Raw genomic sequence first — 27,984 nt, 5'->3', positions numbered from 1 at the left:
CTCGCCCTTGCTGCTCCTTCCAGGTGTGCGTTCACATTTCTCACAAATAAAGGTCGATGCATTTTTATTAAATGACCGAGCCCTGTCCAGACAGAGAAGCAGTGAGGTGGGTATCGAGGTAGTGAGGCAGCCAAAGAACCATCACATCATCAAAAGCTCACAGGACAGGGTTCACAAGAGGGGGAAGTAGACAGGAGGGGGAAACAACTCCCTTAGCACCAGTCTAATCTTGACCTTGACCAAAGCCAGAAGCAAGGAACTTGATGCAGGAACCACTTCTACTGTATTATACAATGAAAGTCATGCTAGAAGAACTTAATGACCATAAAATCTATAAATCACCAAAACCACTGGGAGATTTTTAACTCTAAAAATGCTTTTGCAATAAATTTCTAAACCTTGGCAAACACCCCCTTATTCGAGAGATGCTGGAAGGCATAATTATGGTGTGGACTTAAATCAGATTTGTCTCAGACCAAGACTTTGACCTTATTCAGGTGGATGTCACTTTCCAGCAGCCACCATAACTCAGAAATGGTCCAGCAGTCAGGACTCCCTACAGCACAGCACATCCTCCACTTTCATGGGTCCAGAACAAATCTCTTCATAGCCAGGTCTGTAAAAGCCTCATTAGGCTGGATCAGTGCAAATGTGAAGTGTTGAGGATTATAAACAAGGAGAGTTTTGAATCTACATGCCTGTTGGTCTCAGCAGCTGTGGGGTTTTGGCCAGTGCACTCTTGGGTTTGGGCTGTCTATCATGATATAGTTCAGAAATGCTGGTACAGACTCTTGCTGCAAACCTGCATACAAAGGGTAGCTTTCCATATGTCTCATGCAAGGAATTCATCACAGGAATTCATCACTTCCATTGCTTTGCAGACTGACGTGGTGAAGAACCACAGAACAGAATACATTACTTCTTGCCCAGAGTTTACAGAATGATTTTTCTCTTCACTGTAATAGGAAATAGGAATAGGTGGTCCATTTCAAGACCACCAGGGACCACCTGCCTTGCAAATGCCTCTCAAGACTGCAACCAAACCAGAGCCTGCCCAACAGAGCTCTGTGAAGATATCCTTGGTCCCCTATTGAATGGAGCCTACAGGGAGGCTCCATGTCTCTTTGAACAGCACAGAACAGCTCTTTCATGTAGTTTGCATCCAGCAGTGAGATCAGGGAAAGCACCAAGGCTCCACAAACAGGAATACTTTGTCAGTGAAAAAAAAAAAAAAGGGGCTTCATGTATTTGGCCAACAGTCAGGCCATGAGCTGGCAAAGGAGGCAATTTCCCTGCTCCAGGGTGCTTTGCCTCTTGATGACAAACTCTTGTGGCTAAATTGCTTCTGGCTCTCACCACGTGTCTCTCTGCTCACTGTGTATTTATGCTGCTGCACTGGTGAGAATTAGGGAAAGGTACAATAACTGAATTACTGCTGCACTTGCAGATAACAATGGCAAGGCCTTATAAAGGCTGCACATGTTTTGTCTGGGATGAAAATGAATAAATAATAATAATTAAACAAAAGAATCTAAGAGCATAGTGCCCATTGAACGATGCACCAGGGAATGGCAGCATCAGCTCCAGCCAGAGGTCAGTCTGCCAAGGAAACAGAAGGCAACACTCATACAAAGGGATGAAATATCAGGAGGTGATGTTTCTGTCCTTGTTGCTGTCAATTTTATGGAATGTGGGTGTACAAAGGACTCGGGAAGATGAACGGCAAGTGCTGAGCTCAGGGGAAGCTGCAGAGTTTTACTCTGACAGCCTTCCACCAACAGACCTCAGCCTAAAGCTGCACAAGAGCTCACTGGGGAGGTTGGCATTGGCTGAAACAAAGCAGGTGCTGCCCACCTGACCAGTGTTTTGGTGTCAGGTGGCCAAACCTCCTGTGGGCTGAGATCCCCACCAAGCCTTGACCACCTTGCTGAGGGGCTCTACAGCAGACGGGGCATGTTTCAGGGATAGCTCTGAGTCCTGAGACATTATGAGAGGCCAACAGCCAGGACAGTCACTGTAACACAAATGGAACCCTGAGCCAACTGTGGTGTGGGGCCAAAGCTCAGAGAAGTGCACAGGACCCTTTCCTCTGACCCGAACACCTCCTGGTCAGGGTGCAGAACTGGCAGCGAGGATAAGACAATTACCAGCAAGTCCTTCTCACCCCTGGTCAAACCTCCCACAAGCAGCAGCACTCAGCAGGAGAAGTGAGTCTTACCATGGGATTTGACAGAGATCAGCAGCTTTTTGGAGCTCTGCCAGGAGCATATCAGTGAAAAGCTGCAAATTGCAAGTGTCAGATTCCTGGAAAATCTTTTCTCTGTTCACCATTTTCTGTTGTTTCTCTTGGTAGCAGAAAAAACTTTCCATGTAACATGAGATACTCTTTTTCTAGGACAATTCCTTTCTGCACTACATTTCTAAGTAAGTTTTTAATTCTTGACCTTTCAGAGTTATCTCTAGTCTTCCTCATCTGGTTCTGAAGCATTTTCCTGTGCTTGTATACCAGGATCAATTTCTTGGCTGATTCAAATGGGAAACCCTCCATTTGCTCCAAAAGACACTTGTTATGCAGGCTATTAATATCCTACTGAACATTTAATAAAGATATGAATTCAGCGCTAATACAGTGTGCTGAATTAAAGCCTTGCAGACCAAAGCCTTTAAGAGGACATGTGAATCAGGTGCAGGCAGCAGCTTTTCAAGGTTTCTAACCCTGGCCACTCACACTTAAGACAGAACCTGAGCTGTGGTCTGATGGCTCATTTTATGCTTGGATACACTGCATATTGACAGCAAAGGGAATCTGTGGAAACCACAGCTAAATCTGGGTTGCAGGCTAGTGCCTCAGATGGACAAGACAATCTGTCACCCCTTGAATAAATTATCTGCTCAAAGAAGAATGTAATACAATGCTATTCTCAAAAAAATCACTCTTTTTCTGTTGCACTTCCATGGTACTTTAAGCTGCATCCACTGACGGCTCACCTGTGGAAGTTTGCAAACACAGCTGAGGCATTTACTGCCCCAGGGTCTTCCTTCTTTATCATTCAAACACCAGCACCTTCTCACACAAGAGACAAGAAGCATGACTCAAGCCCATAATGCCACAAAGCTGCCTCTGGAGAGAAGGTGACACTCGGAAGCATTAAGAGCAAAAGGATGGAAAATAGAAGTGAGAAGAGGAGAGGGGATTTCCTGTTCTAAAAGACACAGCGACACAAAGTGCAGTCAGATCTCATCTGCACTCTGCACCAAACAAGTATCCACGATTATTCAGTCTGTGTCACTGGAAAAATATCTCCAGACAATAAGTGCTTTCTATACAGTTTTTATGTGGTTTTCTCTAGTCCCTGCTGAACTTACAACAAACCTCCATGTTTTACAGAAACAGATTTTTTATCTTTTTCCTGGATTCTGCTGTTGTCCTCACTGAAAGCAGAAGTCTCCAAGTCCTTTTAAAGCATCTAATGGCAAGTTTGGGGGGAAACTGTGCCTTGTCTGAAAGGCCATGTTTTAGCCTGGGCAGGAGCTGCTGGCCCTGCTCCAGAATGAGCGTAACTGGTATAAAAATAATTCTGCCTGAATAAAGAGCTGAAGACTGAACTCCTTGGGAAAGCCATTTCAGACTGTTTGAGTATGTTAAAAGAGGTCAGATATTAAGTAAATACTCAATTAAGGAAAGAGGGCAAGTAATTAGTAAGGCTAATTCTCTGCTGAAATGGTCTGGATGGCATGCAAAACTCACCCCAGCACCACCTTCCATACAAAATAAGCCTCAGCTCTTGAAAGAGTAGCTCAGCTTTGAGCAGACATAGGTTAAATCACCAACTCAGTCACAGGTTCAGTGTTTTGGACATGGACAGGTCATCAGTTTCTTATTGTGTCCACTCCAAACCCCACAACAGTGACAGTAAGTACACACTGAGACACTCAAACACAGAGCAGTGACCCCAAACCTGTGTGCATACATAGCTTTATATACATTAAAGCAAGTACTTGTGGCAATTACAGCACTCCAAGAACTCTAAGAGGCCAAGTACATGCTCCTCTACCCATAGATTTGTTCTTGAAATAAGTCCTATGTGAAGGAATCTCATTACTGAAAAATAGAAAGTTATTCCACTTCAGGCACTGGAATAATGCTACAGTGGGGAGCTGGCATACAGCATGGACATATGAAAAGAAGCAAACATCTATATAAAACCATGTATGCAACCACTGTTATATAAAAAAACATTAGAAACACCCAAGCCTAGCTGGTTTGAACCTACTTGACCTCTGCTCTCATCTACTGCAACACAGCTCCACAAATGACATGCAGAGGTGGAGAGATTCTAAAAATAACCAGTGCAGGGAGAGGGACAGAAGCATGAGGAAGAAAATGTTTCTTTGGCCTGGATGACAGATTGGGCAGCAGCTCCCAGTGCCCAAGGAACACCTGCTTCCAGTCCTGCTCTGTGAGCAGCCCTGCACTCCCTAATATCCCAGTGGCAGACCATTTCTGGAATCTGAACATGGCCCACATACATGCATAAGACATACAAGAAGGGATTTTTAAAGTCTGAGGACAAGCCAGAAATTGTCAAATTCTCAAATCAGCCAAAAGAGAGCTCTGATATAAGACAAAATTTAGTTGTCAGTGAACTGATGTAGGACATCACCCTAATGCTAAATCAAACACACAGAGCTTTAATTCAGTAACAGGAATCTAATCCCCAGCCTGGGTGGTTTAAGCTCTCTTATATGAGCTGTACAATTGGAACAATTAAACCCAAAAAATCCTCTGGTTCCCCAGAATAGACCACCAAGCCAATCCAAAACCATGCTCTTGTATGTAAGGTTTCCTCCTTTGCTGGACTACTCCAGGGCTCAGATTTGAGTCACAGCATCCTGTCACAAGTTTATGGCAAGCTGGAAGAAACACTGTTCTTCCCCACTTTCCAATCCCATTCTCATTTGACTACAGCACGTTCCAATTCTTGCACAAGTGGTGCTGCATAACTGGTGCTGGGAAGAGTGAAAATGCTGTAATTGTTTATGCAGGTTAATGTCCCAGCACATACAGCCCATTTCATTCAGTCACAGAGCTAAGCTTACACAGTACCTGGGAACAATGTGCAAGGAGTCCTAACACCCAGATTTCAACTAACACTTTCAACAACTTTTATTTTCACCCAGATTTCAACTAACACTTTCAACAACTTTTATTTTATCACTGACATTGACTTTGGGTTACTGCTGAGAGATGGGCAGATATGGTGAGAGCAGGAGATTAGGCATGAGATCCCACATTTGGGATGTGCTACATCCCAAATTCTGCTCTTGCAAACTGGAAGTGTGTCCTGAGAGCTACAACCAGAAAGAGAAGTCTGCCTAGATGTGCAGATCTTCCCCAGTCACCCACTAGAGTAAAATCTGAAACACACCAGCAACACACCCAACACTGTACAACTATACCAGCTCTAAGATTTAAGATTGGCTGGAGATGTTAAGAGCACACAACAACAAGTACAAATCTTACTTCCTTCCCTATAATCAAAGGTTTTCTCGCATTCCTTGTGCTGCTTTCCCCTAGTGAAAGTAATAGAGGACAGACAGCCTGTAGTTCTCATATAATTATCAGTTGTCAACTCATCTGAACGACACCCAGTAAGGCTCCTGGTGAGTCAGATGTACAATTAACTTGTTCTTCTCTAGGAAGGGCACTGCATGAGTGAGAGGGCTTGGAGGCTCCTCTTTCTCCCAGCAAACACATGACAAAACTGCTCTCAGTTCAAACCTGGGAATGGCTCCAACCATTTTTACCTCAGTATTAGTCTCAGTCCTTCACTGCACTGTCATTGATTTGTATGGAAAATCAGTTGTTATCCTGCAGCCCCAGACTGTGGTTAGTGCTGCAGCTCTGTGTCCTGCTCTGTGGATGCTGTTTGCACACACTTCAGCCTGGTAGGTAAACTGCTTCTCCCATATCCAACGTGTGCATGGTCCAGTCACTCACAGGTTTGCAGCACCCCCATTCACAAGAAGAAACACTTTCAAGACACAGAAAAGCTTGGAATCCTGCAGTCACACATGCACTTCAGCCTGGTAGGTAAACTGCTTCTCCCATATCCAACGTGTGCATGGTCCAGTCACTCACAGGTTTGCAGCACCCTATTCACAAGAAGAAACACTTTCAAGCACACAGAAAAATCTTGGAATCCTGCAGTCACACATCCTGGCATTACAGAATTTCATCTCACTACAGCATACAATGAGCATAATTTGGCTTATTTGATATAACAAACACAATCTCTGCTGCTGCAGCTCATCGGATCTGTGCTGTCATTTCATGAGCTCCCAAAAAGTCCCCTTGGGCTTAGATGTCACTTAGTGCTCTCCAGAGTATCACACTGCATGGCAGATGAATGCTCCATATTTATCCAAAACATTAGACCAACATCCACAGGCAGTGTCTGGACTGACCAGTGCAAGCCCTGAATATGGGCTCAGCACTGAGCCCATATGTGTGGATTTTGTCCTTTACAGCTTTTGGAATTAAGAGAGGGAAGCAGAGGCACAGGATATTGCAAACTCATGGCCTGTTTAGAGCAGGTAATGAGGGGTGCAGTGTAAGAAACCGAGGAGAATGGAATATTCAGAGTGCTGAATGTGTGTGAATATTCACATGCTGTCATGTGGCAGCAATAAAACATCACATTCTCCATTACTATTGAACAGAACACTTTATCAGATACTCTCAGTAAACTGAAACAGTGGTTCCACCTACTCACCTAAGAAAGAAGTTTGTGTCACACACCAATTGCTGAGCAGAGAGGCATCTGCAGCCAGGGCCAAAACCACCATACATCAACTGCTCCTGGTCTTCAAAAGGGCAAGATTTACACACTAGACAATGTCAAGATAAAGCACTAATTAAATAAAAGCGAAAGTCACTGGAAATTCTGCTTGGCATTTTTCGCTTCATAAAGATAATGGAATAAACTTAGGACCTGCCAAAAGAAGAAAGGAAATATGCCAAAGAAATCACCATCCAGCACACAGCCAGCAAGCTCAAATTCCAACAGCAGAAAAAAGGCAGCAGCGAATTCTGTGCAAATAACTCACCAATAAAGATTTGGAATGAGAGAAAACACTTCAAGGATGAGCTGCTGAAGTCAGTCACAAACAGGGATAAGTAACACTAAAATCATGGAACTAACTGAAAGTATTTACTTTCAGAAGTGGAAAAATATTACAAATAGAGCTTTGAAAGTGCTGTATATTTCTAAAGCCCTGGATTGCTGATGCAGTCTGAATACTGAGCGAGCACTGAACACTGCCTGCCACTGTCTCTTACTGAGATGTTTCTGCCCCTGCTGATCCTACCAGCACCCCCACTCTCCACTGCAGTGCTGAGAAGCATACCATAATATTCAAGTCTAGAAGCCTGTGAGCAGCCAGGGAGCTGCAATGTGCATGGAAAAGGTCTGTCAGAAGTGATGCTAGAATGGGAATTCATCAGCTTCCCCCCTCTGGCATGGAGCCCTAACCCCTTGGCAGTAGCAAGGGGTGGGGATCACAAACAATGGCAGGAACCACTCTGACCATACCTGGGAAGAAATTCCCAGGAGCTGCTGTTTTCATGTGCAACCAGAAAAGCAAGAGTATGAGTGAAGTAAAGCTCCCCGTTAGGGAGAAGGTAGGCCAGGATGTGACCAAAACAACAGGGATCACTGCAGGTTTGCAAAGGATGACTGACACAGACACAGCTTTCCCCTGTGCAGGGCTGGGGTTAAAGACTCCTGCACAGCACTGCTGTCAGGCATCTACCCCTTTGACTGCATCCTGTGCACAAAAATAGGGAAAATCCTGGTCAGGCAGAGAGATTGAGCAGTTTTTCCACAACAGCTGTTCATACCACATCTCTAAGAAGTAAGACAAAGAGACCTGTAAATATTTAAAATAGCACTTATTAATCACTTCCTTGTTTCTTCTGTATAAATGCTACTTAACTGCTTTGGGAATAGGGCTCCTGAGTTTAAAGTAGAGACTGGTACAGCTGCTGCTTCTGTAGGAGAACCATTACAGGTCTGTTCCATCAATCAGCATTTTATTAATGCTCAGTTACACCAATGCTAAAGTAATGGAGAACAGAGTTAGACCCTTGAAATGTCCTTCAATCTGAAAGAATAAAATTCCTAAAGAGAATTCACTCATCTATTAATAGGAAAGAAGAAATTCTTATATTTTTCTAAGTGGTTTTCCACTAGGTCACTAAAGGCTCTGTTTTCTTTTGTTCATGTTCCAGTGTTTTCAAGAGTGACAAAGGACACATAGGTTCTCCCTCTGGTTATCTCTTTCATGCCAGTAAAAAACAGAGTATGAGGCTTCTGGGGTTTCCAGCAGCAAAGACCAAAGATAGTCAGTCTAAGATGAAACACCTTTGTTTTTATTTGAAAAGATCAATCTTACCACAAGGCCAAAGACATGGAAAACACTTAAGCAAGTGCTCTGCTTGCATTGAAAACTTTTAATTCAAAGGTCTAGGTTTGGCTAAGCCCAGTTCAGGCAAAATTATGAATCTTGCATACACTCAGAACTGTACCTTCCTTCACTGCCATGGACAGGGCAACCCTGTCTGCAAAGATGCAGACTTGAGCTAGCTGTAAGTTTCTGCTCTTCCTGAGCAAGAACAAGATCTGTCTTTAAGCTGTCAGTAGAGATTCCAGATCACAGCTGTCACTGGTAAGAAAAAGTAAACACTGCAGAAGGATGCACAGTAAGTGCAATAGTCACAGTGCTCAGCCACTGCTCTTCAGTCTTTTGCATTTAGCAATGCAGAGAAATCTGCTGATACCCTTTGAGACTATTTCCATCCTTCTCCCTTCTGCATTCACTACAGCTCATCCATTAACATTTCAGCTGAGTGCCCTTTAGTTGATTTGAAAGTGCCAGGACTGATTGTTTGCTGAGTCTGTCCTGTAATTTTAAAATCCAAGCACAATTTAAACATACCAAACAGGCACCAGGAGAGGTACCTTATTTTCTTCCACTCTGTCTCAATGATTCTGACACTTATTAATTTTCCTCACATCTATTTTTAGCTCTGTCCTAACCACCACAGTCCTTGGCAAAGGATGCTCTTCTAAATACACAGCTGATCCTCTTCCCATTCTAAGGTATTTGTGACAAATAGATTAATCTCTGCTCTGGCCACCCTCTGTGGACACAGGGAACCCTCCTAAAGTCAGAGGAGCTCCACAAAGACTGTGGCAGATGACCACAGCATCTTTCTCTAACTTTACAGACTGGTTTCCAGTTGGTCAAGCTCTGCTCATGAAACTCATGACAGAGAGTGAAATGGAAAAGCAACTTATTTCAGCTTCATCAATGCACATTCAGTCTTTTTACACCAGGAGAAAGTGAGATGCCACGTTTCAGGTGGCAGCTTCTGACAACACCCCACCTTTGATTTAGGAAGAAGATGGGATGGGAAAAAGTCATACAAGGAAAAAGCCATTTAGAGACAAACAAAAGTCCTGAGAATTATGAGTAATTTGGCTGATTTCCTGACAGATATGACAGATATTTCCATACAGATATGACACTTTCACATGATGTCTGCTGTGCTGACTAATGCACCAAACTGTCACAATGTGTTGACAGACCTTCCCTAGTAAAGAGGAACCTGTTTATTTATTGTTAATCTTCCTACTCTAAATCAGCTTCATGGACTCTGATAAATCCTTTTGTTCCCAATGCACAGATTACCCAAGATGCAGACTTCACTACATAGGTAGTGCATACAATCTGTACACCTGAAGAATTTGCTGCATATAATTTCCTGTTTCTCAGATATTCTGAATAACCTGATTGCTCTTCACTGCAAACAGCAGGGCTCTCTGGAAACCAGGAAGTGTATCTGAAGATCACCTTAGGTGTGATGTATTCCAGCATGTTTTCTGCACCTGGCTTATTTTAAAAGGTCAGATACAATTGCAAAGTATAGATGGAAGGCACCTATATCAAAAACCTTCTCTCTAGCATTTTATTTTGTGGCATGTGTATGTGAGCCTTCTCACTGCTGTCTGTGCCTCGGGTAGAGATTAGAGAGCCTTAATAAAGTGTTAGAGCAGTTTAATTTTCCAAATAAAAAAATGATTCTTATAATTCACACAATTTCATTTAAACATTTGAATATTTTATGCCAAACAGGAGTCAATGGCTTGAGTCACAGTGGCTAGCACAGGACTGTTGGCAACCAGAGTCCCCAGTTTAATCAGAAAACACTGCAAAGGAACAGTGTTTGCTTCCAGACCAAGCAGGTTGTCAGAATATTTTGTGTTACCATCTAGTCTGACAGCATTATCTCAAAATGTTGACTCAGACCTGTCTTGAAGATGCACTTTGGAACATCTTGATCAGCAAGCTCGTTTCCTTCCCAGCCCTGCTCACTATTCAGACTCCCACCTGAGCTCCAGTTCAGCACAACCGCAAAGATGAATTGCCAGTTCAGAATTCTGAAAGTTCAAACCCTCTGTCTGTCAAAAAAACTTCCTGGTTCTCCCTTTCCTGTTTGCTAGCCTTATGCCCTAGAGCTGTCTCTCAAAGATGTGGCCATTGTCTCACCAGGAATATTTATGCTATAGCTTGGGAGGACTGATTCAATAATACCCTGGCATTCCACTCAAATATCTTAAACATTTTACACCTAGTCTCAGTAGCTTCTTCCACTGCTTAGCTCTTACAGATAACAGAATCAAAGAGTAAATTAACCACCCTATTGAAGAAAACCTGTGGTACTGAATGGAAATGGCAGATTTTTATTCTGCTTGTGGAAATTAAGAATGAAATGTACTTTTGCTGTAGAATTCTATATGTGGTTAAAAACCAGAAAACTGTCCATTTTTACATCTCTCATGCTTTCAGATTAATTTCCAGTCAATCCTGTTAAAATGGATGCCCCAAATCATACAAGACATTTGAGGAGAAAGAAATATGGTTTAAGTTTAACAAATCACAGCTATATGCATTCAATTTGAGCCTTTTACTCAACCCCACTCCTATTCAACAGAAACCATCAATGCTTTTACCTTAACACACCCAAATTCTACTAACATCCCCAGGAGCACCCATCTCAGTGCTTGGCACAGCTGAGCCCTGGTTTTTCCTCTCCTTCATTGTCTTTACCAATGGTATAAACTCTGTCACCTGTTTCAGACTATCCCTCAGTGCCTGGCTACACTCAGACAGAGGAGAAGCTGTGCAGGTTATATCAAACTTCCTTGCAACAATGCTGTTTTTAAGATCTTCCCCTGCCTTTCAGAAACCTGCCACCTTTTGTTTTGTTTGGTTTGGTTGTCTTTGAGTTGATCAATTTTCTGCAGAAGTAAGGAAGTTCATCAAGCTTGTCAGCACCACAAGCTCTGGAACTGCATGCTGTAATTTCAGTGGAACACCAGAAGGTCCTGGTTGCTCATGGATCATAAGCTCAGCTTTGGTAAGAAATGTGTTTCTCCTTTTTCCCCACTTCAGGAAATGCTGACCATCCCTAGGGCTGTCCATACACAAAGTTCCTGGGCAGGTTAATACAACACCACACCTAATACAAACCAGACACACTGAACATCAGCCCTGTCACCTCTCCCACTTTGTCATCAGCTGTGATTCAGTCTTGGCACATGCAAAGCAGTGAAAGGCTGTGCCCAGGAGAACTTTGCTGAGGTGCTGTATAGACCCTTTCTGATTAAAGATTTTCACAGAACTGCCAAATCCTTTTTTCTTATCCAGCTACCTTGAACTCAGATTTTCAAACTAATTCCACAGAGAGCTCTGGCAAGAAATCTCTACTGTAAGCAAAAATATCAAATGTAAAACACTTCATAGTCATGTTGTAGGCTATTCTTAACTCGGGTAACTTTGCACCAGCAGCTTTATTTCCCTTCCCCATCACTCTTGTGAATAGTGTTTTAAAAACTAAGAAAACAGGAATTATTACAGGATGCTGAGTTTCTCAAGAGGAAAGTCGTGCATTTATTGTCTGTTCCTGCATGAGCACGGGCTCTGCAGTGCAAATCAGTGCCATGACTCTCACTGAAACAGAGTTTTACCACCTCAAACCTTGTGCTGGTTCAGAAGAACCCAGGGGAACCACTTTCTTCAGTATGGACTTAGTTGGTAAGTGCTCCATCAAACACTTCTGTTACTGCTCAGATTTGAGCCTTTTACCCTAAATTAAAATGGAGCCTGGTGCTGCCTGCCTCCCTGCTTACAGGGCTGGGGTGAGCAACTGCTCCCAGAGTGCTCTGCAAGCTACTGGGAGATTTCAAATCCCCATCTAACACCCGTTCTGATGTCCACAAATGGTGGTAACAGGACAACAAGCTCTGAGCATCAATACAGCATGGTAAAACCTGTCTTCTAAAGCCACCAGTTGCACATTTGGTGTTATCACACTGTTGCCTTCCTATTAGCAACAGCAAAGAGGGAAAAAAGCAGGGATGAGAGCACCACTGCTCTCTACCACTCCAATACACTCTTTTTGTAATGTTTGCTGATTGAGAGCCAGGCCTGCTGGAATCTAAGCCTTTTTTCAGATCTCCTACCATGTGGTAGACCCTGAATATTCATTACCTATTAAAAGCTTTGAAAGTGTAAATTCATCCCACAATCAAGTGAACTGATTTATTCACACAGCTGAGTCACTCTCATTTACAGTCTGTGACCTAAATCTATTAATCTGGCACCAAAAAACCCCATTCTATTTTATTATTTTATTTTGGTCATATTAGTTGAGCAAAGATGAATATTTTTAAATTGTGTGGAGTTTTCCTTTCAAGCAGTGCTAACACACAGCCTGTACTGAGCCTGCTTTCCTTGCTGGTCCCAAAAAGTGGTGCAGACATTGCTCATGTTATCTGGCACGGAGTGACCCATTTAACAGAGTGCACAAAATCTTCATGGGAATCACATCAGCTTTTTAGTAAGAGTCTCTGAAGTGCCAAGCACCAGATAACACACAGATAGAGAGGAAACCTCTCCTAAAGAGAACTATAACTCCCTCATTAATAACAGAAAGCACAACAGCCAGTTCTGACAGAGGGGAAAATTGCTCTGTGGAGAGCAATGCGTTATTGTGTCCAGCACCTCCTGAATCTTTTCCTAGGGCCAAAGCAAAATTCTACTAAGTCTCTGCTGTACTTGGGGAAATAAAATCACATTTTCAAAACTGACCGGAGTATTTTAGAGCCACTGATTTTTAGTAGGACTAGAGAAACATTAAATACAGTGTAGGGGGTAACATTTAAAATGCTGTGAATATTTAATCTTTTGACAGCCTCTCCTTTCCTCCCCATTTGATAGCTGTGATATTCCTTGAGTCCATCGCTGGTATCATAAATAGCCCCATAAGCTTCTGAAGAAAGATGGAGTTTTTAAAAGGTTGAAGTTCAGTACTGTGCTGAAATTGCAATCACAATCTAATTACAGTGTCCACTGAGCACATGCTTTGGGTCTTAAAATCTATTTCCATTCCAGGCTGGCAGCTTACTCCTAGAAATCAATTCTTGCTTGTGGGTATTAAGATACACACAGGTACTCCCTCAGACAGTGACATCCTGTTTCATATGGTGCACTTCACCAGTATTTCCTTTGCATTCATTCACTGCTGTCCATACGTTTGCAATCCTTTTGAAGGGATCCTTCTTCCCCCTTCCCAATGAGATCCTTCTGCCCAAGTGATTTAGGGAAACCACAGGCTGGAGCTGATGGTGGCACAGTGCTACTGACAGCAGGTTCACCAAAGTTAAGCAGGAGTGATGACTAACAGACTGATTGTAAAATGGGTACATTTCTATCAGCAGCAATAGTGGGAGAGAGAACACAGAGGAAAAAGAAGAGAAATTAAAGTCGAAATAGTATTTGGTTAATTAAAGAAGTACCTTCTGTGACTGGCACACGTGTTATTCAATGAATGACACAACCTTCTAAGGCACTGTGAGCTGTAAAGCAGTTACACAGTGTGAAAAGGGAAGGGAGGTGCCAGCTCAGTGAGGTTCCACTTCACTGGCACTTCAAAGGACTCCGAGAACACACCTCTATCCAAAATCACCGCTCCCAAAAGGCCGCTTCTGCAGCTTTGCTCTGCAGAGGGTGCTCAGCCTGGCATCCCTGTGGGCTCAGGAAACATCTCTGGAAGCCAACAAAAGTAACTGCCAGTGTCTCTTCAGCCATCCTCTGCCATCCAGAAGTCTGGAAGATGAACCTGATGCTCATGGTCATTCCAGAACAAAGTCAAACAGGGCAGGGGGTGGCAGGTGTGGTGTGATGCTAGTGTTTCACAACTTTTATCCATGACAACCCTTCCCCCTGTAAAAAGGTATTTGAAATGTGCCTCTTTACACTTCTTCCCTAAAATAGAGACAACAGCAATTTCTTGCTATGGGAGGAGCCTACCCTCCTACTCTCTTCACCCTGTACCACAAATCCAGGGAAGCAGCTCTGCAGAACAGTGCAACATCTACAAAACAACAAGCAGTGTCAGGCACTGAATTAGGAGCAGTGCCACCAAACAGAATGTATTGCTAAAGACCCACTGCAGCAGCCAACTGCAATAAACCCAAAGGTAATTTATAGCCACATTATGCCGCCAACTCAATCAAGCAAGCATTTCACCTGAAATGCTGTGTAAATCATTTGTGTTTATGAGCACTTGGACCAATCCCTCCAATGCTCCCTTCCCTTCCAAACAGGTGATATTTTGCTGTAACAACCAGAGCTTAACAATCACCCTCACTTAAACAGGAGCACCCACCAAAACACACAAGCCATGGTGAGTTCAGAACTGAAGCTGTCCCTGAAGATGGAAGGAATAAATCCAGAGAATAACACAGTGAGGCCAGAACATCACACATGACGTTAGTCTCCAGCAGAAGCAGTGCCCAGGCAGAGCTGTGATGCTGCAGAGTCACAGGGGGGATTGCAGTCTGTTCATGATGCCTCCCTTGAGGCACCATCGATCCTCCTGCATTAAATATCCCTGCTGCCTGGTGCCCTCCTCCTCCTCAAACCATTGTGTGGCCCCAGGCAGCAGACTGAGAGCAGCAATTTGGCTCTGCCCGTGCCAATGCACTGAATATTCAGTGCCCACCCCAAAGAAGCAGCTGATACAGAGCATCACCCACCCCCACCACCCACTCAGGGAGAACCAGACAGGAGTACCATGAGGATGCTTCCACACACCAGGGCTGTCAGGCTTCTGCAAACGTATTTAGAATGCCACAGGGGAAAAAATTTATTTCTCAGAAAAGAAGTGCAGTTGGCAGTAGTGAGGCCAAGAGTACAAGAAAAATACAGTAAGAGAAATCATATGGGCTTAGGCACGTAGAAAAAGCAATCTGTGCCATGGTCTTTGGCAAAATGCAAGTAATTTGTGAATATTTGACCTTTTCCAGAGGTTATCTGGGTGACTATCTAAATCAAGAAACAAATTATCTGCATCTGCCAGCATTTGCACCACAACAGTAACTTGACCTGTGCCAAATTCTCTGTACATAGCAAATTGTCTTTTCACACATTGGAAGACATTGTGAGCTTGGTTAGAGCCAAAGCTTCCAATCCTGCTGAAAGATGTCCAGAAATCCTCTCCAGTACGAGCAGAGTCAAGGTGACTACAGGACACAAGAGAGGTGGTAGGTTACTGATAAAGATCATAATCTGCCACCCCCAAAGTCACACTGGCAGTTACAGATGCATTGACCTTCAAATTTAGACCTTCCCAAATGACAGCTGTCAACAGCAGACTGCTCAAACCAATTCCATTCTCTCTAAACACATTTGACTGTCTGATTGGAAGCAAATATCACAGCCCTTCCCAGTGAAATGCAGCCGACCGTGCAGAGGAGTTTGTGTTTGGCAAAGAGCACTCAATTCCCAGGTGAGGAGGCAAGATGCAGTTTTCCTCAGTGGAAACTTCCAGGCCTCGTAATTGCTCAGCAGGAAAAGCAAAACTGAAATTATCAAAGCTCCTTTGAAGATGTGTCCCAAAGCACTCCTCAATTCTTTATTTTCAAGCAATCCCAGAGAGAACTGAAGAATGAAACACACAATTCACTCTTCACGCTGGAGGCTAAAATTCACAAGTTTCCCCCATATCTGGCTGCAATAAATGAATCATAGCCAAACAAACATTCATGGACCATAATCCTAAATTCTCTTGTACCACATTTTAAAGCTGTTCCTACTTCCTGCACAAACCCACTGATTTTCTTTTCATGCAGATTTCATTGTCTAGTCTTTTACATGGCTTGGCATTACTCATGGTTTTGCTTTACCTGTTGCTTTATTTTCCCCACAGCTCTGCATAACTGCAACCTGAACACAGCTCCATTAGGCAGAGAACTGAACAACATATTTTCCCTTCCTGCAACATCCATAAAGTCTCTGCACTTGCTCAATACATAACTTGATAAAAAATTGATTTTTCAGCTTTCTTACCAAGTAAAGCAAATCAAACCCATTTATTCTTTTTCATGTTTCTCAGAAGAAAACAGAAAAATGCTTTGTGTTAAGCAAAATTTTATGTTTTGGAGCATTGTTGTTTACCAAATATTCAGATTTAAATTTTGTCAATAAAAAGCTAGCTTCAAATGAAATCTATCAAGATATCATACTTATAAAAAATGCCAAAAGCTGAAGTTAATTACATTCCTACCTCTTTAAGGCAAGAATAATGTGCCAGACTCATAAAGCAATTGTTAAAGAATCTGCATAAAGTGTGCAGCAAAATTATCCTACAGGTTTCTCCTGTTCCCTGTAGGTTACAACACTGAGAAAAGTGGCCTTAGCAACATATCCCAACATACACATCCTATATTTCAGGCTTAAAACTGCCCACATAGTCATTTACTACTAAACTAGCCAAGTCACCAATACTTTAGGACAGTTTCTCAAATCTCTTAATACCATGCAAACACATGGACAAAGCTGTTTGCATGTTTGTTTGGCTATTTTATCATAACAACAGAAGTGCCACTGGAAAATAATATCCCATGTTCCAGAAGCCATCTGGATCCCATCGGGGAGGGTCAGCTCAGCTGGAGGTGATGGAACACCACCAGAATGTCCCTCAAAGGAGAAAAAAACCCAAGTTTGGTAATGCAGATGTATATGTGATGTTATGGAATACTTGCAAAAACACATATATACGTTCTGAAATTGATGACGTAGATCATTCTGAAACACCCCTCATTTCACCAGGCCAATATCCTCCATATTCCAGAGCACACCATTCCAGTTCCCTTCCTGCTAATTTCAGGAATCCTAACAGAGAAAAGTCTCACCTGTTTCTAAGTTTTTCACTTGACCCCTAAAACCATAATGCTTCACCCAAACTAAACAGCCAAAGCAGCTTTAAAATCCAAGGAGTACACTGCAGTTTTTCCAGTGCCTGCATTTTGTGCCCTGTGCATTGACCCCGTTTCCCTTGCACTTGGAGCCCACCGTTCTCTGAGGCTGAACATCCTTCAGAACTGAAATGGATTCAAGGCTTAGGAAGGAGCCCTGCTATTTATGATTTTAACTGCACACAAAACATGAAACCAGCACACACAACTCCACAGAAACATCTGCATTCTCTCCACGTGAGGCCCTTCACGTGTATCTTGAGGAGAAGGGTATCATACAATGCTTGGTTAACACTCACACTGCTGTTGTAAAACCATATGTTGGAGTAGTAGTGATTGTGTCTGACACTCTTTTATCATTCATGTGCTTAATCACACCCTGCACTGAGTTAACCACGTTCAGGGATGGGTGTTTACTCAGCAGCCTGTGCCAGGATCTAGGTCTGAGATCACGTGTGTTCCAAAATACTGCTTATTTTAAGAACTGCTAGAACTCCTGCGCAGACAGTCTGATGCAAAAATCAGATCAAGGATTTAAAAATGTTTGTAAACACCAGCGTTAAAATCAGATGAAATTAATAGGAGACCATACTGTCAACTGCACAGAGAATAAAAACATTAAACATTATAAGGCCTTTTATTTGTTTCCACTTCATTGCTACAAAAGCACTGCTGCTGAGTATGAGTCAATTGTGCTAAATTGCAGGTAACAATGCAATTTAGAAGCCAAAAAAAATTTTGTATTGGGGGTCACCCCCACCAATATTAGAGAGCAGTGGCTTTTTCTCCTTCCAAGACTTCCCTTCCCTTCCAGCTATTTGGTTTAATTTGCTTTTCAGAGCTTAATCATATTAGAGGAATAAAATCAATACATGTAAGAAATCCAAAATCCTCTGTAGGATTTGCAAAAGCAAATTTCTGGAGAACATGCAGGCGTATCACAGACAAAGAACACCAATTTTACAACTTAACAGCATGGACTCAATCAGGATGGAGGGAGAAAAATTAACATAGAAAATATCTGGCCCTTCTGGCAGCTAAATGTTTTAACACATCACTTACATGTGCTACTTTTCATACTGCACTGTCTTCTATGCTTCATTCATGCATTTTTTTACTTTTGCATTTAATGATTATGTCAACACAGTATCACTGTACCTGTGCTAAATGCAAACACGGAGGTAGTGGTAAAATACAGTCATTTAAATATCAAGAATTGCTATCAAAATTGATTGCCTTTCCTTCAGGCATTAAGAATTTACTGTTTCAGATCACTGACTTGTATTGCAAAACACAGCAATAATCAATTCTTAGCTGTACATGCATCAGTTCTTAGCTGTACCCCTCAGAGCTCTACCTTTGAAATGCAAACATTACATAACAAATTAAACTCATGAGTGCACAGCCAACCTACAGCTCCTCTCTCCACCACAGTGCTTTGGCAAACGTTTCATTAACACTAAGTACCAAGCTTGCTTTATGTCAGCTGTTTAGGAATACATGCTTAGTTTCAGCATTTTTCAAAAGGCTATTTTAAACATATTCACTGCTAGTTCGTGTTGAATTAGGGAGGCTGCAGTGGCTGCACCTCTACTAATCCATAAACTGAGTATCCCACTGTTCCACTTTAGAATTCTATTTTTTTCCAGTCATTGTAAGTTATATTAAACATCTGGGTCATTAGCAAATAGAGTTCTAAGGAATCTGAATGCACAGCAGCCTTGCTGCTGCCTAGAAAACACTGTCACGTGGGACTGCTCTTTGTATCCTTGATACTGTCTAGGCAAATATTCTATTGTTTCTTTCAATAATTATTTCCAGGAAAAGCAAAGAAGAAGTATGGCCTTATAACAATGGCAGTATCACTTGATAACACTCTTTTGTTTCCATCTTTCAGTGCCAAAGTCTCTTTTTCTCATGGCTGCAGACTCATATTACCAAGAAGGTATGAGCTATTCTGTCATTGTGCACACTGACAGGAATTTTGTTTTCTTTAATTTCTGAGTGCAACTCTGAGCTGCAACACTACAGCCAGGAGTAGTGAATTCACTACTGAAATTCACCCAGACTCCTCAGAAAGACTCTGGATTGTCAGGCAGTGAAATCACAGTCCTGAAATTACAGGAAAAGCTCCTTCTGGTGTAGTTACAGCAGAAGGGCTGTTTGGAGTATGACAACCTGAGCTCCTGGGAGACATTTGACAGCAAGTCAAAAGGAAGCACCAAGGAGTGCTATTAAACTCAGCCACAGCTACAATCCACTGCTGGGGAAGCACTTGAGGTTGATGCCTTTAACTTCAGCCCTGAATGGGGCTGATTATTGAAATTAGCAACAAACATTCCCTATAACAGTTTCTTTTGGCCAAAAATTTTCACCTGTTCATGAGAAATATGTGAACTGATTTTTAGCTATTTCTGTTCTACACCACTAGTAAACCATTGGCTTTTAGTGAATTACTGTCCACTCATGTGAATAATTGATATTGGCCCATACATTTTCTTAGCTGCTGAAGTTCCCTTTCAATTGTGACACTGCTTCAAGCTGATGAGCAGATCTCACCACGACAAAGATGACTGTGTGAGCACCTGCATGGTCTGCACCTCCAAAAGGTGTTTACCTGCCTCAGAAAGAAGTTGTCAACACGCTCAGCTTACTTCACTTGTTGCTTAAAACTGAGAGTGGAGTTTAAGTAGAATCTGGCATAATGAAACATCAACTGGCACTACCCTGAAATACACATTCACACAATCCGCTGCCAGAACTGGGGCTTGCTGAACGTGTCACTCACGGTGCTCCCAGACACTTGGCTGTACTGCAACTCTTTTCCCAGTGAAAGGGAACCAGATGGTGAGCGACTCTTGGCATTTCTCAGTGTTATGTGAAGTGTTTCTTTAGCTAGTGAGCACATGCCATCCAGTCAAGTCGCTTTGGAAACAGCCCTTGGTGTCTTTCTTCAGATTTCTACACAAACGGCAAACACCCCATTCATGAGGAAAGTCAGACCCAAGCGTGGAACCCAAAGTCTCAGCTAGGAGTCTCTGTTGTCCTGGAGACAAAGAAGCATCTCTGAGGAAATTATTTCATCCTTTGGTCCTGCTACAGCCTCTGAGTGTTCAATTGCTCATCAGTGGCCATGGAGAAAGATTGATGGAGACAGCTCAGTTAAATGCCCACAGTCAGATGGGATGAGCAGAGGCCAGAATGCCCAACTGCCTAAAAGTACAGAGTTCCACAACTGTTTGTATATGCAAGCAGTGCTTGACAGCCAGTCAGGTCTGCTCTAAACTCAGGAATTTAGAGAGTTGGTTCTGTTCCTGGCTCTGCCAAATCAACACAACCAAATCCTTTTTTCCTCTAGTTGAACCACACGCTTTGCAGGGCAAAGCAAAAGCTTGCAAGCAAACTTGCTAGAAGTTATTAGAAGCAGAGGTTTCAAAAACCCATTAAAATAAAAGAGAAAAAACGTTAACCAGAAACATTACAGTTTATTATTTGACTGTGCAGGTAAGGAGTGCTTTGCTTGAAGGGAAAGCTGCTGCCTTGCTGCAACAATTTTGCCTTGGGGCAATTTTCAGAGAGTTGTTATCTTTCAGGAATAATAAAATTCAGCATGTTGACTACACACCATACACAAGAAAGAAAAAAAAAAAAAACAGAAAGAGGAATAAAAAACCCAGAAAAGGCTAAATGCCCTACAAACCCTACTGAAGTTAGTTGAACACTCCAAACTTTGGATGGTGGTGGCTGTGAGGAAGTAGAGAAGAGATGGAAATCTGTATGCCCTTCATAGGTACTCTCTCATTTCATAGACATGACCCCAGGCTACTGTTGGCAAGTATCAGAATTACTCAGTGCTACAAAACAGGACCCTTCCTGTGGCCAGATGAACTCTATAAACAGAATAATATTCTGTTTATATTTCATTGCACATGAGGGCAAATCAATCTTTCACTGATGCTCATGGAAAGATTTCTTTTGAATGTAAGGGGAGCCCAGATGGATGAGGCCCAAGAAGTTTAGCATAATCCAAAATATAACTAACTGTCATTGACAGTAAATATGTTCTAATGTGTTAAAGGGAACTGCTTCCTAATAGTGTCTCCTCAGTTTAATTTCATGAGATGCATTTCCACACAGAACTTGGTATGTTCCTGCACATGCAAGGTAGGAAGTACTGTGTTTCTTGGGAGAGTAGATTCTCACCATCTCAAAATATCAACCGTGATTCATCACACAAAAAAGTTCACTTTTAACAAGCCTTTAAACTAGAGTAGTTCACCAACAGTGGTTGCCCTGGAGGAAATTTGCACTTGGAAAATTGATTCTGTATTTCACTAGCAAACCTCTTTGGGTGATTTACAAATCCCATTTGTAAAATCCCTCAGCTGCTCCTTTGAAGTCAAGGGACTTCCAACACCAACCATACCAGGCACGGGGAACTAAACCAGAACAAGTTATATTACAACACTGATAGATAAAGAAGTATGATATATAGATAAGACTTCTCTGTCCCAGTTTTACAAATATCTTATCAAACACTGCCAGTTACAACTGAACAAAATACAAAGCAAGCATTTCTCAGCACTGGCACTCTCTCCCGTGCCTGCCCAGCAAGGCAGCCCATCCTCAAACTATCACTGACAACTGGTACTTTTCCAGCCCTGTCTTTACTGGGATTTCCAGTTTTCTCTTTCTCTCTATTTAAATAGTTTTCTACTAATATACTCCAATTCACTCTAAGCTGATGAGAGTATCACCTGAACCCTCTGTCACATCTTAGAGAACACTCACTCCACTCTCACAACCTGAAAGATTTCTAAAACCAAAAATGATTGTTATGACCATCAGTGTCATCCTGCTGCAGAGCAGCCAGTGGAATTTTGTCAGTCTTCCTCAGTGCTGCACAAGAAAGCCACTGAATCTGACTCCAAATAAACACAGTAGTGCAAAAAGCAATTTGGATGCAGTTTATCTGCAATAAGGATTTAAAAATACTTCTATTAGTTTATATAAAATTATACAAGAGAGAAATAAACCCGAAATCAATAACACTTGTTACAATTTCTAATTTTTCCTTATTTTGCTCATTAAAACCACAAACTGCAGCTTCTCATTAAGAAAATGTTTAAGACCTGTGACTATCTGTAAGTGATAAGCCTTCTGTCTCCTGATTTCCTGATTTAATTCACGAGCTGTGTTTCACTACGAGTGGCAAGCTAGAAATAAGAATTTGCTCCAACAATTACTTGAATTCACTCTGGCTTTGCTTCCTCTTTGGCATCCCTCTATAAAACACTGTTTTATTAGCTCCACACGTTAATTTGTTTTATTGTACTCTAAAAGGTTGTTTGACACCGGTTTTCTGAACCTCATCATAGGCCCAACTTCACTCCTCCTCCGGGGCACCCAAAGTTGCTGGGGCACATCGTGAAGCATTGAACAGTAAAGTGTAACATCCCAAGAGCTCTCCTAGGAAAGCGTTTCTCGCTGGTTCATTTCGCTGGAGCTGCAGCCCGTGATTGAATCAGGGGAACCGTTTCCAGCCAGCGCACGGCGTTGCCCTCATTGCCTCTGGCCCGAATCCCACTCCCGTCTCCACTGATGTCACGATTTACAGCGGTCCCGCTGACGCAACGCTCTGCCGAGACCGGTGGCGCGACTCCAGATTTACGCTGTGTCACCGAAGGGCTGGAGGGAGGCACGGATGAGCGGAGCCCTCGCTCCCAAGCCATCTCCGGGCGGTTTCGGGGCTCCTGGACAGGTGCTTCCCTGACTATCCAGACACTGCCGGCACCGCACCGCCTCCGCTCCCAGTGCCCCACCGAGCTCAGCTCAGCCAGGACGGACAAAAAGCGGAATAAAAACAGCCCTCGAAAGGAACCGTGACCGGTCCCTGTACCCCAGGGGTCTAGGCTGCCCCGAGGGATGGGGGATGCTCCGGGACCCCCGGGGAAAGAGGGAGCGGGGCTGTCTTTGGGGAGGGCTCCACGGGAAAGGCGGCTGATGGCCCTGAGGGCAGGGGGCTCCAGGCCGCCAAGGGCAGGGCTCCGGCACCCACCGAGGAACGGAGGGAGCCCGAGGCACCCCGAAAGGAGCGGCACGGGCCGCCCTGAGGCACGAAGCCGGGGCTCCCGAAGGGACGGGAGCCGCGGTGAGGAGAGGTGCGTGACGGGCGGGGTCTGGCCACACACAGCAGGTGAAAGTTGCGCGGGGGCCGGGAGTCGCCGCACTCACCTCATCCCCCTGGCCGAACTGCAGCCCCAGGGCGACGAAGTGCTCCACTCGGATGAACCCGTCCGCATCCTCATCGCACACATCGAAAACCTCCTTGAGCTTCCGCAGGAACCGCAGCAGGCTGGCCGGCTCCATCGCGGGCATTAGCTGGAGGCCGGCGGCACGGCCGCGGCCGCAGCAGCCATGATCGCCCGCGCCTTCAGCGGGTGCGTGACATCAGCTCCGGGGAGCGGGGCGGGAGCGACGGCGAGAAGGAGGAGGAAGGGATGGAGGGAGGGATGGAGGAGAGCGGAGGGAGGACGCGAGCCCCGGCGGAGGGAGGGAGCGACGGGCGGGAGAACAATAGGGCAGAGCTGGAGGATGGCGCTGAGGGAGGCGCGGCCGCCGCCAGGGGGCGCCGCGGGCAGCAGGGAGGCCCCGGCGGGGCCGGGCGGGACGGGGACACAGAGACCGGGGGGGACAGAGACCGGGGACAGCGGGAGCGGGGGTTCAGAGACCAGGGGGTGACAGCGGGACCGGGGACATGGAGAGCGGGGACAGCGGACCAGGGGGACAGCGGCGGTGGCAGGGAAGCCGCCCGGGGAGCGGGGCAGGGTGGGCAGGAGGGCAGCAGCCCGGGACGCAGCTGGCCGGGCATCCCCCGGGCTCTGCGGCAGCGCACGGGCCCGTTTGCAGCCCCTTCACCGCTCTGTACCTCAGTCCGATACCCCAATAAAACACCAGTCACGCTGCAATATTTTTTCTTAGAAGAAACCTGGTCTGAATAGTTCCAGGGTAGAGGGGGAAAGCCGAGTGTAGAGAGTTAAGGGGCAATCGAGGCAAAGCAGGACAAGCGCAGCTCCCCGCGCTGCGGTGCGCTCAGGCAGAGCCGTGGGAAGGATCCCCGCCTGGCTGGGCACTGACTCTGCCCGGGCCCGCTTTAATCACACAGAGCGGGTCGCAAAGGGGGTCCCTGCCTTTGCAGGGTTCCTCGTTAAAGCCACGCTAACGTTCCTTTAACGGGAAACACGCCCGCAACTGCCGTGCTCCATGGCTGGGTTTTAATGTGATCTCTCTGCTCTGCCCCTTTTCTTTCTTTCAAGAGTGTTTTGGACTGCCTTTGAAGCCCGCAGCTGTGAGCTGACAGAGGGGAGACGGGATGGTTCTGGGTTCTGCACTCACACCAGGCATGATGACTCCAGCCCTTGGGGAGGAAGGAGCTCTGGCTGAGTCAGGCTCAGGTACTCACTGCCTCTGCCAGCACTCCTTTCCTGCTGTAGATGCTACGTGCAGGTGACATCAATCACTGAGTGACGTCCTGTAGGTGATTGATAAAGCTGTCCAACTAAAATGACCATGTAAGTACAGCAGGTTTTGAATCGAGACAGTATCCATTCATTTGCTTCTTGCAGTAGGAGAGGTCCATATGGCCCTTAACAACCCTGAAAATTCCATGATTAGAGCAATCTGCTCAAATTTATCTCTTTTGTAGAAACCAGTGTGTTCTCAGGAAGTTTTATTTCTTTGAGCACGAGTCTCTCATCACTTTTATGTGCAAATTCAGGGTTTGGAAAGAGGCTGGCTTGACAGCCCTGTAGCCTGCAAGTCCGTTGTCAATCAACAACGCACTGACAGCAATACAATTCCCCACATATCCACCTCAGAGAGATAAGGAACCTCTTTCCAGAGCCTCTGCCACTTTGATCTTCCTTTATTTTTTACCAAAAAAAAAATCACAGAAGAGTTCTCCTTTCCCCCAGTGATGTACTAAACGGTCTTTCCAGTCTGGGAGAAAAAAAAAATCAAAGTGCAGAGATCAGATATGAACCTTGGGGAGCAACGAATTTCTGAAGAGGTATGAGGAGATGTGAAAGGAAAAAGGGAAGCAGAATATTTGATCAGCAATCTTCTCTGAAGCTTTCTAGTTAGAGCAGGATTCTTGAGATGTGGGGATGTTTAGCTTTTATCTTGAGACCCTTGAACTCTTCAGTTTATATGGGGACTGAGCTCAGCACACCCCTTGGGGACACCTATTCAGAAATATGTGAGGTGGTAGCCCTTGGAGTTGTGGGAAGACACCTGTGTGGAATCAGCTCCTGTTAGTCTAAGTGCTCTGAAGTCAGTTCAACCTCTTCAAAGGCTCAGAGCACATCTGTGTCACTGTCCCACCTCGCTTGCTGAGGTTATCTCAGTGACTCCTTGCTCTGACTCCCCCCTCTGTGTGCAGGTGGGCAACTGTGCAGGCCCACACTGGGAAGTGGAGTCACAATAAACATGGTGGTAGGAAAAAAATTTAAAAAATAATATTCCTGTTTGTCATGACCAGAGGAAGAGTTCTCACACCTCAGAGGGGTTGTGCTCAGTTTCATGAAATCCAGTTAATTTCCACTGACTCTCCTTTATCTTCTGCTGGAAGATGAAGGAACTTGGTCTAGTTATGCAAGTAAGGGGCAACATGGATTTAGATCAAAAACTGTCATCATTAAAATCTGTGTCAATCTTGCACTAATTTGGAAGGGGTGGATGCAGAAGAAGATTTGGGTTTAGACACTGTGGCTTGAGGAATTAGTGCTGAAGTCCAAAAACTGCCACAGACAGCCTGAGTGCCAGCAAGCACTGGAATGAAGCTGGTAAGAGAGGTGGAAAGGTTGTAGAAGCTGTCATTACAGACAGCTGAATATGTGGAGCAAATACCTGGCAGCTGGGAGATGATTTGATAGCACTGAACACGGGAGAATTGGGATGAGAGATGCTGTCAGTAAGGGTCTGTGATCTTAAAGCTGGGGGTGTCTTAAGGGAGCTAAAATCAGAACAATGAACCAAAAACTTGCCACCCACTTGCTGGGCAGCTGCTCTGCCAAGGTGAAATTTTTAGGGCTGAATCCAGGAGGATGTTTTTTATTTCCAGGTGTGTAGCTGGCATTACTCCTTGCTCATCCCTGCTTCTCCAGTTTGAGGTAGGACATGCACCAGTGGGCTATTTTTCCTTACTGATATATCTAACTACCTGTTTAATCAGAGATAATTGGCAACTTCTCCATTTGACTCATGAACTATGCGAAATAAGTATTTTACATACTGCCACTCTAGTTTCCTTCTAGAATTTGAAATATGACTAGTGGTAGTGCTACCATATTTGCATGCTAAGAATAAATAGTTCAAGAGGAAATATTTCATTGCATACCACACACCATGGCTGTCATTTGCAGGCTTTCTGTACAATCAGCTGCTTTTCCATCAATGTCAGTTCCACTCAGAGAGCAAATTGTAATCTGGTGTCAGAAACACTGTCTAAGGAGGGCACTCCCCAGGGCTGATGGCCCTATCTACAATTCTGGTTGTGTTCCAGTCACATCCAGAGTGACTGAGTAGTAGAACAGCTTCACAGTACAATTTCTCTTTACAGTACACACAATATAGCCCTCCTTGAATATTTGGCTTCTCATAGTTTTACTGTATTTTGAATCAAATCCTGTTTCCCATTGACTGCACTGGTTAACCACATATAATAGATGTACTTTATCAACTGGACATTCTCTTTTAATGTCACAAACAACAGGTAACAGGCAGAAATAATCAGCTTACTAGCTTAATTAAGTTTGGAACAGAAGCAAGATACTTGATTTTTTTTACTGCCTTTCCTCTAATCTATTTTTTCTATTATAAAAAGTTAAACAGCAAGAACAAAACTTAAAAATTTTGGAGAAATGTTTCTACAAGCAAGGATCTTCCTTTGAAATTTTCTTAATGCTCTAGGACCTCACCTTGTAAAAGTTTTACTGGATTAATTTTACACAGTATGAATTCTCTTGCTTGATTTCGACAGCATTCTTACCAATTATGAATTAGGCATGAGCAAAACTCTGTGAGATGAGCCCAGCTAGAGAGCAACTGCACTCGATTCAAACACATTAATGCCTTATTTGTTTCTTACAGCACACATACTGCACAAAGACCAAACTACCCGTTCTCCCGAAGTTAGGGCTAAAATAAACAATCCTCTGTCGAGGTTCCCATAAAGCCGATTCCACTGGGAATTCATAGGGTCAAACGAATATTCCCTGGTGTTCCCAGGGACAGCACCAGGGCTGCAGGTGCCAATGCCAGTGTTCCCCTGGCATTCCGAGGTCTCCTTACTCCACCGAGTGGCCGGTCACTCCACTGCACGTCTGTCACCAGCCCAAGGCATCCCCCTGCCGAGGTGGCAAGAAGAATAAAATGTAAAACCGAGGTGAATGGACAAGATTTGCTCCTCTTCCACATGCCACAGTCCTCCAGATGCCCTGGAGCCAAACCTCTCGGTACCTTCCAGAAACCTCTCTGCTGCCTCAGGGAAAGGACAGCACCTGCCCACTTTTCTCTGACCAGCTCCAAATAATTGGGC

At 44.1% G+C, this 27,984-nt stretch overlaps 1 protein-coding gene across 2 annotated transcripts in view; it reads right to left on the bottom strand.

The window, feature by feature from the left end:
• RAB11FIP4 (RAB11 family interacting protein 4) overlaps nucleotides 1-23,872 on the bottom strand; it is a 112,522-nt gene extending 88,650 nt beyond the window's left edge. For both annotated transcript variants that reach the window (XM_041409293.1, XM_041409294.1), the window contains exon 1: nucleotides 23,622-23,872. In XM_041409293.1, coding sequence (XP_041265227.1) covers nucleotides 23,622-23,765 — 144 coding nt within the window. In that variant the 5' untranslated portion in view covers nucleotides 23,766-23,872. The remainder of the gene's footprint in view (nucleotides 1-23,621) is intronic.
• Between the last annotated feature and the right edge of the window lie 4,112 nt (nucleotides 23,873-27,984).

Source organism: Onychostruthus taczanowskii, unplaced genomic scaffold (assembly GCF_017590055.1).
Source record: "Onychostruthus taczanowskii isolate IOZ18803 unplaced genomic scaffold, ASM1759005v1 scaffold30, whole genome shotgun sequence".
Classification (NCBI taxonomy): Eukaryota; Metazoa; Chordata; class Aves; order Passeriformes; family Passeridae; genus Onychostruthus; species Onychostruthus taczanowskii.
This window is presented reverse-complemented; position numbering and strand designations above follow the sequence as displayed.